This window comes from Eptesicus fuscus, chromosome 12 (genome assembly GCF_027574615.1).
Source record: "Eptesicus fuscus isolate TK198812 chromosome 12, DD_ASM_mEF_20220401, whole genome shotgun sequence".
Classification (NCBI taxonomy): domain Eukaryota; kingdom Metazoa; phylum Chordata; class Mammalia; order Chiroptera; family Vespertilionidae; genus Eptesicus; species Eptesicus fuscus.
This window is the reverse complement of record NC_072484.1, coordinates 80,891,805-80,905,822: the sequence shown is the minus strand read 5'-3', so window position 1 is coordinate 80,905,822 and position 14,018 is coordinate 80,891,805. Positions and strand designations below refer to the sequence as shown.

Here is a 14,018-nt window from a genome sequence, read left to right as displayed (position 1 = left end):
TTGTTTAGTATGTCTTATTGCATCTTTGTATTTAGACATTTTGTGTCTTTCTGTGAAAATCAAATTGTTAGCTCTTTTTAAATAAAAGTACAACCCTTGCATTTCTGTCTTCCAGGGGTAAATTTATCTCTGTTAACATATTTTGTCAATTAGTGTCATATTATGACTAAGTTCTGTCTTCTGTTTATATTTTGTACTGACTGTCTTTTTTCAGGTGACTTTCTAGAATGCTCTTCTCCTTTTTTTGCTTTCCATTAGAAAGAAAATTTTCTTCTAGTTCAAAACTTATATTTCTAATTTTGTTCTCATGGTGGTTGCCCTTATTCCTCCTTGTGGGTTTTCTAAACTTATCAACTTTGTACAAACTAAGTCCTCTAACCCGCCCTCCTGCCTCTTTTGTCTCCCTTCCTGCCAGCATGTAATATTCCGGTTCTAGGTTGTTACAAGTATATTTCTTCTATTTACCTCCTTTGGTCTAGGCATTACCAAGGTATTTGATCACCCTACAGTATTCTTGTGTCTCTTGTGGCATTTCCTAGATTTGTTTTTCTTCTATTGGTAGTGTTGTCAGTGTAGGGTTCTGTGGGTAAATCTCTGGAGGTCCTTCTATGCCTGGGGACACTTTTGTTATTCTCTTAAATGCCTTTTGTATGTGCAATGGCAACCGTGTAGGATTGTTAGATTGAATCTTCTGGCTGTGGTCTCTGAAACTCTGGTTAGGAGCCCTGCAATTGTCCTCTTTTCTTCCCACCAAATTGGCTGGTCAGTGTTGTGCTGGTAAGCTGGCTATCTGGGGGAAAGAGCCCAGATCTGTAGTTTGCCAATTACTGTGGTGTAAAGACTCCTACCATGGCTGATTTCAAGCTACCCATGTGATGTCACTGATCATAGCCTTGGGAGAGATGCACTCATGTGCACCATCAGCTCTCAGCAGCTGGCGCCAACTGGCTCCCTCTCTCCTCTGTTGACGCCTAATTGAAGTGCTGGAATAGATTCCTGTGGTCATAGTACATTTTCATAAGTGAATTCTTTTGTCTATTTCCACCCTACTTGTTATCCTTGGCCAATTCAATTTGCTTTATAGGTGAGGCTATTGAAATACTTAGAAGAGCTAAGGGGATTTGTTAGTGGTCAATAATCAGAAAGGCATGCACACGGAGGTTTCCTGCTCTTAATAAAACCAGATTATAACACTTCGGTGGAAAATGCAGGAAAGGGGGTATTTTAATAGTTCTATGTCATCACTTAGAGGTTCTGGGGCAGCTCAGTGAGCTGGGAGCATAAACAGCCTTTTGGAGAAATTCCTGGATGCTTAATCCTCAGGGAGCCACAACTCCATCGTCATTAAAATGCAGCCTGAGACCTTCCTGGCCTCAAGGTGTGACCACAGACTCAGAAGTAGACTCTGGAGTCTGACTCTCTCCTCTTTCTTAGGTGGGAGATTTATTTCCAGCGAGAAGTGTTCCATTTTCCTGGCAAGTCATCACTGGCTAGATAGGATCTGGAAGACAAATAGGCAGCCCAGGGCTGTTGGGCTGGCAGACCATGGCTGGGATCTCAGGGCAAGAAGAGAAGAGAAGAGAAGAGAAGAGAAGAGAAGAGAAGAGAAGAGAAGGGAAGGGAAGGGAAGGGAAGGGAAGGGAAGGGAAGGGAAGGGAAGGGAAGGGAAGGGAAGGGAAGGGAAGGGAAGGGAAGGGAAGGGAAGGGAAGGGAAGGGAGAAATGTGGACATCAGCTTTTTCTATATGATGGATTTTAGTCAAATGTAATATTTTCCTTAAAGCTGCATTTCTAGAGGGTCTGTCCCCTCCCCCTGCCTCTTTTCTACACCCTCATCTAATGTCATCATCTAGTCATGCTAAACTGGAAGTGTGTGCGGTGAGGAGGTCCCACTGGAGGGCTGTGAGAGGCTAATCCACCCTCCTCTGGGGGAGCAGTGGGAAGGCTGAGCACCTGACTTCCTCAAGGGGGCCTGTGCTTTAGGTGCTCAATGCTATGACCAGAGCAATGAAATAACACAAGGGTTCACATTTGTAATTTTGGGGGTGCAAGACTAAAAAACTATGCCCTAAAGAGTAAGCTGGGTTAACAACCTATATTTTAATTCAAGAAGAAAAAATGACCACTGTCGTTTTTGTGACCCCCTTTGCAAGCAAATCAAACCCTCCCCTGAGAATTTTTCACTCATTTTTCATCTCATTTCAGACACATGCTTGACTATGGCAAACCCCTCAAGTGGGCAATGGGTGAACATGTAGGTGAGTACATTTTAAGAAAACTCTGATCCTAATTTGCAAACTTAACAGTTTAATGAGAGTATGTTTATGTCTATTACAAAAAGAAACACATTTGTTTAAAATATGATTTGAATGTTGAAAAAGATCAGTTTTCATCTTATGACATTTCCAGAAACATTTCTGTTTTGTAAAGAAAGGCACATTGGCATTCCTAACCCCAAGTCTGGAGAACCTCTCATGACTCAAGAACAAATCTCCACAGATCTTTGAAATTGTTCTACCTCTTCTCCAGGTAACCCTCCACCTCTTACTTAACTCAAAGTAATTACGTGTTGGTCATGCTGATTTCGTCAGTTTATAGGAGAGAGAGTTGAATCAACACTTCTCAGGTGGAAGGGACCACAGAGTCCCTCCCTGTCATGAAACTAGTAAGAAATTGGGGCTGAGAGAGGGGGTGGACTCACCCAGGGTGGTAGGAGTGCATTAGTGTCAGAGCTGGGGCAGAACCAGCCCTTTTGCCTTCTAGGCTAATGCATATTTCCTGACACTGTGCATCGCTGCATTAGATGACAAGTTGGATGACATGTCACCAACCACTGTCCTCTTCTTGGTGAGTTCTCTTTAGGGATGTGGCTTATTTTGCAGAAAAGGGAAAACTCCCCTCAAAAGAAGCTCTTCTGGAGTGAATTGAGCAAAGTCTAAACTAATCATGTCTTAGATAAGCATCGTGCTTCTTAGAACAGAGAGGTTCCTGAATGGTGACTACACAATATTTCCCTGTGCTTGGGAATACTGGGGTTAGGCTTGCTGGGGGAGAATCACAGACGGACAGCAGGGGAGGTGAAGTGGCCTTCAGCCTGGGGACCTGCACAGCCTGCTGAAGGCTGAATTTACAGTGACGTGTTTTGGAAAGGGCAACTTAGGAGACATCATAGGCCTGGTACTTTGTTATGGTTGATGGTCTTCGGTTTTTCTCCTGGGACAGGTAATAGATGCGGTTGGCCTCTGGGTAGGTGACTTTGCTGAGCGGAAGCTTGTAGATGGCGGGGTTGTTTGTCGTCAGGAGCAGGAAGGTTAGCGCCGAGAGGCAGAAGGGCCAGGTGCAGGGCGGTAATCCAAACTGGGGGGAAGGAGAACACAAGAAAAGCCTTGGTGACATCAGATGCTTGTGCCTGTTTCATCAGCCCTTACCGAACACCCTCAGCCCTGGGTAGAGGAGGCGATGCTTCATGTCATTGATAGGAATAATACTTAATTTATGACCAATATAAATAAAATCATGCAGTGGCGTCAGTCTGCAGTGTAACAGGTGAACAAACATGCTTCGAAATGCAGCCACTGGAACCCTATTATAATATGCCTTTATGTAGGAGACATGTTTTGTTTTGGGTTATCGGGCCAGCCTATATCTCAAGGAGTTATGGCCATTCCTGCCTTCTCCCATAGCCCCTGCTGAAGGAATGGCTTTGGCAGTTCTTTTGTAGTTCAAGGCCTTTTTTCTTTAGTCACAGCTGACTCAAGAGCAGCTTGCCATAGGCAGATGTCCTGGGAATAGAACCCCTCTCCTGAGAATTTGAACTAAGAGGTACAGATACTGTCCAGAGGCTCTGGTCTGGGTGGCCATTTGGGGGCTGCGTGCATCAGCAGAAGCCCATCCCAGAGAGACACAGGGAAATGGAGCAGACGGTAGAGAGTAGGGACGTGACATCTTAGTCCCAAGGGCTGGAGTTGGAGAGCAGCTACCTCTCTTCTCAAGGCTTACCCATGCCAAGCTTCCTTTTGCATGATGTTGACCCATGTTTTATTCCTTAAGATTCCCTTTAGCTTTTAAATACCCCTCTCCACTCTGTTTGAGATAACTTGAATGGATTGTTTGCTAACATAAAGCCCGCAAATTCAGCTAGGAGGGAAATCAAAGCATCCTCCTCCTCACCCCCAGATATAATTTTGTTATAAGGAATAAAGACCTCAGGTAATACTATGGGGGTAACAATGCTATCATATGTGTGTTCAAGATGGCACTGTTGCACTACCTTAGGGTTTCATTCATTCAGCATTCTTGAGCACTAATTATATGCTGGGCACTGTAATAGGTACTAGAGAGAAAGAGGAGAATGTGATTGGGTCCCTGTTCTGAAGGAGCACACAAGCTGAAGGTGGAACAGGACCGAAGTGTTTTTATCATCACAGTGCTAAATGTCACATGTAGCAGATGCATGCACAAACTTTGATGGGGCTCAGAGGAGGGACTTAGCCCATTGGGGGACACAGGATGGTATCAGGGAAGACTAATTCTATGCTTAGAAAATTCTTTTCCATACTAAGTCCAAACTGCCCAAGTTCACTAAGGAGGGATGTAGATAGGTGTGAATAGAACAGCCCCCCGCCCCCCCCCCCCGCATCTTCACCCACAGGACCAACAGGACTTTCCTGGTTGCCCATGTGAGATGTGCCCTTGAACCCTTATTCAAGAGGGGGAGGCATCGGCTGCAGGCTGAGCCCTGAGCACTCTGAGCTGGGGCCTGGGACTCTCCCTGTGTATGAGGGGATCTGGCGCTGGCCATGTGGTACCCCCTGACCTTACATACCACCCTGCATTGGGGCTCAGAGAAGGGGTTCTCAGGCTGCTGCACGTGCCCACAGCCACCAGCTCTAGCTTCTCTCAGGCTTGACCGGGGCTCGGCTCCTGTCTTCCCTGAACCTCCCCTCAGGACCACAACACCGTGCTAGTTACTATGAACAAACAATTGGCCTATTAGCTAGTCAGGCAGATGATTTATAAACATACAAAAATTAAATAATAAATATTTAAAACTAGTTCTAGAGGACGATAGAACCAGAGTTCTATCAGAAGGGAGTTTGCTTTATAAGATAATGCTCCTGAAATTGTCCTTCTATAAGGAGCTCAGCTAGCCCACTGATGATAGGATCAGACTTGCCGACACTTGACATTTAAGCTTGTGAGGCCCAGGTCCTTGGGTCCAGCAGGTACTGAGGTGTGTAGTGTGATTTGAGACAAGAGGAATGAATTAGGGAAGGCCTCCTGCAGGAGGGGTTTTGTATGACTTTGGGGAGATGAGAGAAGACCGGGAAGGGTATGTGGCACATTCTCAGCTCACATGGACTCACCACAGACAACATGTTGGCCAGGGCAGCACCCAGGTAGGCTGCAAACAGCGCTGGAAAAGAACCAAGAAATAGGTAAGTGACGAACAGTGCCTCAGGCTCCATCTACATATTCTACCCATACAGTGCATGCCACAAATGCTGTCTTGCACATGACAAAAATCGAATTCTGTTTCCATTGCCTGGCAGCTTAGAAAAGTGTTAAATTCCATGCAAATGCTGGCACCCCAAGGCAGCAGGTGAACTTCGTTAAAAAGGTCCAGCCTTGAGCTGTTACAGTTCTCTCGGGCCCCACCACCTTGCCTTCCAGCAAAGGAACATTTAGCAGCATAAACCATAAAGGGAAATTTTACTATACAGCCCAGGCGAGTGAATCCCAGAACTCCCTGCGGGCATATCTCATCACGAGTTATGAACATAACATGGGCTTCCAGGGAGGAGCAGCATTCTGTAAACTTGAGGAAGAGCAACTACGCCGACCGCCTCATCGTCTAGGCCCTGCACGGTGAGGGCACAGCAGGCTGGCCACTGGGGGGAGCCCACTGGCCACTGGGGAGGTTCTGTGAAAGTGGGCCCACGTAATTGGGCTTTGCTTTGGACCTTTAATTTCTCAACTAAATGCATTCCAGTAGTTCCTAGGATGTTAACTACAGAGTTACTGAGCGCCCAGTTGGTCATAATCCTGACCACATCCTATACTGTGAGCACTATTTGAAAGTCCTAGGGTCAGTGTTTGGGTGCTTAAGGTTAATCACTGTATCAGATATAAATCGCCCGATTCCAAGTATAAAGATACATTTGCCCAAGCGCTGCTCTGTCGATTAGGTCCAATCACTAGCCAGGAAAGTAGCAATCACAGGAGACAGACATGAACAACAACCAAAACAAGCACCATCTACAGAAATCTCTCCCCACGTGGCTGAACACTGTGTTCATCAGAAGGAAATTTTAATGTATTCATCACTAAACAATCATTCAACAACAATTTTAAATTAAAAACTTTCATAAAGCAAACGGTCATCCCATTTGTCTTTGAAGGATCGGCAGAATTTTCCCAGGGTGGTTTTCCTGGTGGGGATAGGCCCAGCCACCTTTTTTGGTGGGAAGGGGGTTCACCGGCAGTACCTACCGCAGGCGATGGCGAGGAGGTGCGTCTGCCAGGTGATGACGTAGAACATGCCCCCTATGGCGATGCAGGCGAGCGTGCTGTTGAAGCCACACAGGCCGAAGTAGATGGAGTCAAAGGGCGTTGCGATCGTGAGAGCTGCGAGAGAAGGCAGGCACCGTGTGGGCGTGGGCTCTCCTGAGGCTCACCCCCAGCCCCGAACCCACCATGGTCCTCAAAACCCAGCCTACTTATCCTCTGTGGCATTTATAAGAAAAAACTTAGGATTTTATTCAGCGAGAAAAAAAAAAACACACCTAAAGGAAACAAGTGGCCAGAGAGCCACATGAACATCAGTGGTGAAGCTGTTAAGGGTAGAAGAGACCCTTTGAGTAAGAACTCTGAAATCTGAAGTCTGGAGATGGTCCTTCCCTGGCCACAAAGAGGATGATGTCTCCTTCTTCATTGATATCTTAATGTTCTCTAATGGAGAATACACCCTTCTTATCTTCATTAAATAGAAGACGTAAAATATAAACACGCCTGGAAGAAATCCCTCCCAAACTTTAAATTTATACTAAGGTGTAAAGGACTAACACCAAAGCCTTTCTTGAGGGCAGCTTTTGCTCACAGTACCATAGGGCACTGGCACTAAAATAGAAAAAAAAAAGATATAATAAAAGGAGGGAAAGTTTACAGAAATAAGCAGGTGGAAGCATTGAAGACACGTGTCCCCATTTTCTTTGGAGTTGGTCTCAGGTTCCGACATCTTTATGGCTCCTGAATAAGGGAGCAGTGCTGACACTAACCTGCTAACATCCCCATGGTGGATCCAATGGCAGCGTGCAAGCAGATAAGAGGTGACGATATGAACAAGGCTATGAGGAAAATGCCTCCAGTCCAGGGATTATCGCAGCCGTACACTTGGCCGATTCCAACAGGGATGGCTCTCAAAAGCTGTGGGCACCACAGGCAAAGAGACAGCTTTAACCTGGGCTGGAAAAGATCCGGCGCCAAACCCTCCACAACTAACATTTTGCAACAGGTTTCCGAGGTATTTTTATTCAAATAGGTTAACTCTAGAAGGAACACGAGCTTTATTGTTTTAATCTTGCATTCTCAGAACATTAGGGGTTAGGATGTAAAGACTCCTGTTGGGAGTTTTAAATCCTCCCTCTCACATTGACCACCTGTTTCCCCAAAGCTCAAGGCTCTAATGAGATGGTCACAAAACAAAACAAAACAAAACACATATTCATCATGGCCATAATCCATTCAATTGTCCAGGAAGTTATTTCTAAAGAATAATCACCCCAAATTGAATTTTTCTTTCCTGGAACTTTGGGGGTTTTAATGTATTTGCATAATTTTTTAATGTATTTCCTAATTTTTTTTTCATTTCTCCAAAATTCCTACATAGCTTTTCCATTGAAAATGTGGCATGGAGAATGCAAAATATCTTAAATTAACCTTTTATAATATCATCTCCATGTAGCACACCAATTAGAGTAATTTTGCCGTCCAAAGACATCGGTGGGGTAAATATTATCCAAGGGAAGCCATAGGAGTCAATTGCCAATGTGGCACCTTTACTCACCTGTGGCTCATGAAGGTGCACACAAGCACATGCACACGCACACGTGCATGCATGCACACACACACATCAACAAGGACGGGGCTAACGCGAACATTTCTCTTCCTAAATAATGACACTTTTTGTGCACGTGCTGTCTGCTATGCCCTGCTGTCGCAGACTATGGAACGCTAAGAGAAACTAGGCAACATTAGTTCTGAAAGTTTTTCAACAAGGGCAAGTGGCTTTGTGGTTAGATGATGAATTGCCAGTAACGGAGTTTCTGGGTGAGCCCAGTCCGGGTGGTGGGTGGTGGTGGTGGTGGTGGTGGGAGCTGTTCAGTGTAACAGAAACTGGGGGTGGGGGTGGGTGGAGGGAGGGGAAGCTCAGAGAAAACGTGTCCACTTAGATAAGGAGGCTAATGCGCTCCTTTCTCCAGGCTGATTTAACGCTCTTGGTGTAGCCTCTTATTAATGATCTTGGCAGCCTTCCAGAGGCCAGCGTTATACATAGAATACTTGTCGAAGATGTGAAAAGCTCTGTTCTGAGTGCATGTCTTAATGGAAGAACACCTGTGCTTTCAAATGTGAGCGCACCTCGGCCTCAGAGAGCAATTACGTGTGGAGGCTGGGGCAGACCTGCCTGGGCCAGCAGATGGCGGTGTGATGTGGATGTCTAATGATTCAGTGAGACTGGATGAAAAAATGCACAACATGATCGGGATGGAAACTGGGATACAGCCTCAAAGAGACTATACAAACAGGAAGAAGGAAAGAGCCTGGGTCCTGCAGACAGGAGGCCACACTTCTAGTCTTGCCTTTGCCCTTCACTAATTTGCTGTGTGAACTTGACCTTAGGCAGTGTCTCCACCTGGCCTCAGTCTCTTCCTCTGTGGAACCAGTAGAGGCCTTCTGGCTCTTAGTTAGAAAGAGAAAAGCACAGGATGGTGGCTCATGACAAACTGTATGTAGAGTGCCTCGTGCTGTAGAATAGCAGTTATGACACGTGGACCTTTCTGATGTGCAAAATAAGTAAATGCCACTTTAACACTGAGTTTGCTGTCTTCCACCTTCCACGGTACCTACCAAAGGCACTTGGACCTCCGACCAGGTGATGTTGGGCACCGAGGAGGCAGGCTGCAGCAGGGTCGTGGGGAAGAAGAGGTTGTAGGGGCCCGTGGCCGCCAGGTACAGGGTCACCATGATGTTGAAGGGCAGTGTGAACACCGGGAGGTCCCACTTGCTGAAGATGGAGCCCAGGGCACTGGAGAGGATGGGGCTGGCGGCAGAAGCACAGGAGATGCTGTTCAAGAAGCTGCCGGCCCTGACACTGGACCGAGCAGGAGTGGGTGCTCCCCGGGCCTTCCTGGGGAAAAATACCTGCTCTGCGCCCGACTGGCCCTGAGCTGCAATTTCCTGGCCTCTTCCTCCCTGTCCCTGGCACAGCGGCAGGGTGATGCCCAGACTCAGTTTGAGAAGGGGGGGGGCTTTCTGGGGGAAGTCTGGAGGCAGGGAGTCCCAGAACTTCTGTGAAAAGTCACACAGCTCTGTGTCCAGGCAGGAGGAGAGAGGGCAGGTTGGGGGAGTGATGGGGTAGGGAATAGGGAATGGCATCCCTTCAACAAATGCTTGTTGAGCAGCTGAGAGCATGTGCCTCATGGGCAGAGTACCTGTGGTTTTGAGAGGTGGAGGAGGAGCTGGGCCTGGTGCTCTCAGGGACGGCCCTGGGCCAGGCCCAGAGCTCAGCATACGATATAGGCCACTGGCTTTCATCCTACACTGGGAGGTGGTCCCAGTTTGGTCAGGGGTCTCAAGGACAGGGGGAAGCTGGGGAGGGGGTGGGTGGCAGCAGGAGGAATGAGAAGATTTGCAGAAACTGATGGGACCCTGTGGTGTGGCTCTTAACCTATGCTGCCTTCATTTAATTTCCCCGGGCTCTGGTAGGGCAGGACCAGAAACCCTTTAGATCTTAAAAGAAGAGGAGGAAGGGATGGTGGGTAGGAGATGCTGTCTGGAGGCCACCTGGCACAGCGCTGGCACCGTATAGCGTTAGTAATTATTCCCAGTGGACGTTTCTGATGTGCGAGCTAAGGCGATGCCACCTTCAAAGCGAGCGTAGACACCGTCGTGGCGTTGGCATAGAGATTGGCAGCCCCTGGTAGGCACCCACAGCCTCGGAAGCCAACTCACCAAGCCATGGACATGATGATGACCGGGAGCAGGAGCCACCAATAATAGTCGCCTCTGTCCGAGAACACGGCCATCAGCAGCCCCACCAGCACCCCGTTGTAGCCCTGCAGTCCTGCTGCGATGGCTGACCTGGGGGAGAAGGGAGGGCTGATGATGTGGCAGCTCCCCAAGGCCCAGTGTAGGGGTGCTGCCTTCTCCAACTCCCTTCTCACTCAGATTTTCCTCAACTGGGATGGACGGCACACACCTTCGAACAGATGCCCCTCCTCCCACTCCCCTAGACGGCGTGCAGCAGTTACGAAGTCATCAGGGGGTGGTGGTTCCTGGTTACCAGTGTGCTTATCTTGAGGGGTTTCCACAGTGAGGGGACGGGAAGGTGGCAACGGTCCCCGCAGGATTGGCCTCTGGCCTCACGCTGACCCTGGGGCTCCGGGAACGTACTTGTCCTGGCTGAGGATGAGGGCGGTCAGGGTGGACATCACGGTGCCCAGGCAGCCAGAGACGGCCCACCAGGGGTTCTGCACGAACAGGCCCAGGATGATGAGCATGCCGCTGAGGGGGTTGTTCACGAACATCACCTGGGACGTGCCCCGGAGCACCCAGTCCAGGAACTGGAAGACGGGGGATTTGTCTGGAATGGAAGCAGGCAGGGAGTCGGTCAATGCTCGGGAGGATGGCCTGGGCCAGGCCCACAGCGAGCAGAGGGTGTGAGGTGGGTTTGCAGGGAGCCAGCCCCCCGCTGTCACCTGCCATAGAAGAGAGGAAACCAAGAAACCGAGAGGGCATTTGACTGCCCAGAGAATGCTTCAGACCCACTGTGAACAACGGTGGTCTTTTAAGAAATATAAGGACACATATGTAACACCTTAACCAATAAAAAAATTAAAAAAAAGAAAATATTGCTCAAAAAACAAAAAAAAAAATAAAAAATATATTTTTATTGATTTCAGAGAGGAAGGGAGAGGGAGAGAGAGATAGAAATATCAATAATGAGAAGAATCATTGATGGGCTGCCTCCCATATGCCCCACACTGGGGATCAAGCCCACAACCCAGGCATGTGCCCTGACCGGGAATTGAACCGTGACCTCCTGGTTCCTAGGTCGATGCTCAACCAGTGAGTCATGCCGGCCAGGCAACAGTGGTGGTCTTTAGGTTGTTTTTCAAGTAGTGGGTACCTGAGCTTTCTGTGCCCCATGGGAATGGCATGAGCTGGGAGCCAACCAGCGAGGGAACGGGAAGGTGGCAACAGTCCCTGCAAGGAGTGGCTTCTGGCCTCACACTGACCCTTCCTTTCAAGAAGATGGATCTGGAAAGAAAACTCCTGCTGCACAGAGGTCGTCAAACCCATGGCCTGAGCCCTGGGGAGACTGCTAACGAGAACCTCTTGGAACAGTAGACGCAGCTCTCCCGTGAGCCATCCACGGGCAGGGATGCCCTGGACTCCCAGGCCTAACATGCCTGGCTGCACGCAGAGACGGGCTATGTGAGAGGCAACGCTGTGTGTTCAGCAACGAAAGCCCGCACACCTGCAGGCACTGCATTCACATCCCAAGAGACTGTGTCTGTTCTAACAGCGAAACGCCTGCCTTTGAAAGACAAACATAGTTTAGTCTACAGAGAACCACAGCAAAGTGTTTCCTGGGGGATGACTGGAGGGGACCTCTGAAAGGCAGGGTCAGGGGTCACATCACAGAAGCTTTACCTTTGAGCCCTTCTCCGCACTCCTTCATCTCTCCGGTGACGTAACTGAGGGCGCTACTGATCCTTTTCCCGCTGGCAGCCAGGTAACTCTGCATCCGGGAAGTCCTGGAGATGCTCGTGTCCACCTTTATCTCGGCGCTCTCCTCCATGGTGTCCAGGTCCTGCCCGGGGACGAGAGACAGGCAAAGGGCTCCCACATCTGCGCTTCTCCCACCAAGAAGTGGCATTGTGCTCGCTGGGGCCCAGGCTGAGAGTTTCATTTGGCATTCAGTGAGACTGCTGTTTAATCATCTCCGTGTTTCTGTAGCCTAGAATATCTTTTGTTCATTATGTCACCTCAGTTAATATGGGCAACAACCTTGGAATCCAACAAGACAATATCTTTATTCTCATTCTGTGGATGAGGGCTCAGGCACGGAGAGGTCTTATTTGCAGATATCAAGGTCAAACAGTAGAATTGGGATTTAACCACAGATCTTTATATTCTTTAAAAAATAGTTACTTCTACTATGCCACATGCTTTCCAGAAGAAATCTCTCCCCCACCTAGCATGAAAATGCAACCGCTCATAAAGTTAAACATGCAGAGATTCTGTTTTTGAAAATGGGCTCTAGCTTGTTTCTGAAATGCTTAAATGCTGGGTTTAGAGGAAGATGGGGGTGGGTGTGGGTGGGGAGAGATTAACCAAAGAACTTGCATGCCTAATCCATGGACAGACAATAGTGTGGTGAAGGCCTGGGGGAGGGGAGTGGGTACGGGGTGGAGGTGGGGGGGGGGCAATGGGAAAAAAAGGGGACATCCTAAAATACGTTCAACAATAAAGATAAATTTAAAAAAGAATTCAAATAAAAGGAATATGAAACTTTATAAAGTAAACTGTGAAAAATGGACACTTTAATCCCAGGTAATTATGTTTCTGGAAATACGAATTTAAGAAAAGTTTGCCCAAACGAGAGATGCCTTTCCCAGACCTCGGCTCCCTAATCTGCACAGGCCCTGTGACTCTGGGGCGCTGCCCCTCGTTCCCGCCACTCATTACTTACCAGCAACTCGAGCGTGGGCTTCCGGTACTGATAGGGGAAAGGGTCTTTGGTTTGTCTCTCCTGGTGTTCACCTTTCCCAAACACTGCAGTCGGAAGGAAAAACATCATCAGTTAGGACACCTCTACCCTGACACTGAGCAGTAAATTCTGTGGAGGCCTCGCATTGGAATACGTCTTCCCCATTCCACCAGAGGAAGCCCAGAACCGTGGCATATCTTACAGCTGGAAGCCCCATTCTTTTTATTTTATTGGCTATGAACCCATTTGGGGGAAAATGAACGTCCTCATGTAAACATTTCACAGGAATTAGGAGTCGAGCGATTCAACTGGCCTTTAGTTAATAAGCTCTGATTTAGCTCACCCCTTATATTTTTTAGATGACTTGCCCATGACCCCCGAATCCAGGGTTCTTTCTCCTCTACCACATGGAAAACATGTAGGTGTGCAAAGAAAGGAACGCGGATGCTATTGCTCATACAGCATTAAGCCGCCTGAGCCACGCAAGGCCTGTGTGCCTTTGCCTGTGACTCTTCCCCACTGGATGACCTTGGGCTGTATGGGTCTCTTTTTTGGTTGTATGTCTTGGAATTTTAGGTATTTTAGCAGCAGCTGCTGGTTGAAATAAGACAAGTGATATCCATGTCATTACTTGAATTGACTTTGGCATGTCCTTGTAATTCTGGAAAACTCTCGTCAAGTGGCTCTAAACATATTTTTCATTATTATTAGATGATTTACTTTTAAAGATGACCAATGTCGGTAAGGTTTTATGCATATAAAAGAAGTTATGGCCCTTGGAAGTTTCAGGATTGGTGCTCTGGTTCCCTCTCGTGGTCAAGTGTGAGAATGGCAGGCTGGGCTCTGAACGCCTGGCATTTTCACACTGAATAGGCAGGTCCCAGTCAAGATGCATTCATGAGCCTTCAGAGTGCTAACCACTAGAAAGAATGCATCGAAGGCACTGCGTGCCCCCTCTTGAAGGAGTAGGGTCTGCAGATACCACTGAAGTTGCACGATGCAGGAGAAACAAGTTAATGTTTGGA

General features: G+C 47.9%; 1 protein-coding gene across 3 annotated transcripts in view; it reads right to left on the bottom strand.

The window, feature by feature from the left end:
• Positions 1-3,155: 3,155 nt before the first annotated feature.
• Positions 3,156-14,018, bottom strand: part of SLC14A2 (solute carrier family 14 member 2) — a 44,558-nt gene continuing 33,695 nt past the window's right edge. For all 3 annotated transcript variants that reach the window (XM_054723916.1, XM_008158083.3, XM_054723917.1), the window contains 9 exons: positions 12,976-13,058; positions 11,934-12,093; positions 10,671-10,860; positions 10,230-10,358; positions 9,126-9,318; positions 7,277-7,424; positions 6,492-6,626; positions 5,366-5,415; positions 3,156-3,356 (listed from right to left, as the gene is read on the bottom strand). In XM_054723916.1, the coding sequence (XP_054579891.1) occupies positions 3,156-3,356; positions 5,366-5,415; positions 6,492-6,626; positions 7,277-7,424; positions 9,126-9,318; positions 10,230-10,358; positions 10,671-10,860; positions 11,934-12,093; positions 12,976-13,058 (1,289 nt within the window). The remainder of the gene's footprint in view (positions 3,357-5,365; positions 5,416-6,491; positions 6,627-7,276; positions 7,425-9,125; positions 9,319-10,229; positions 10,359-10,670; positions 10,861-11,933; positions 12,094-12,975; positions 13,059-14,018) is intronic.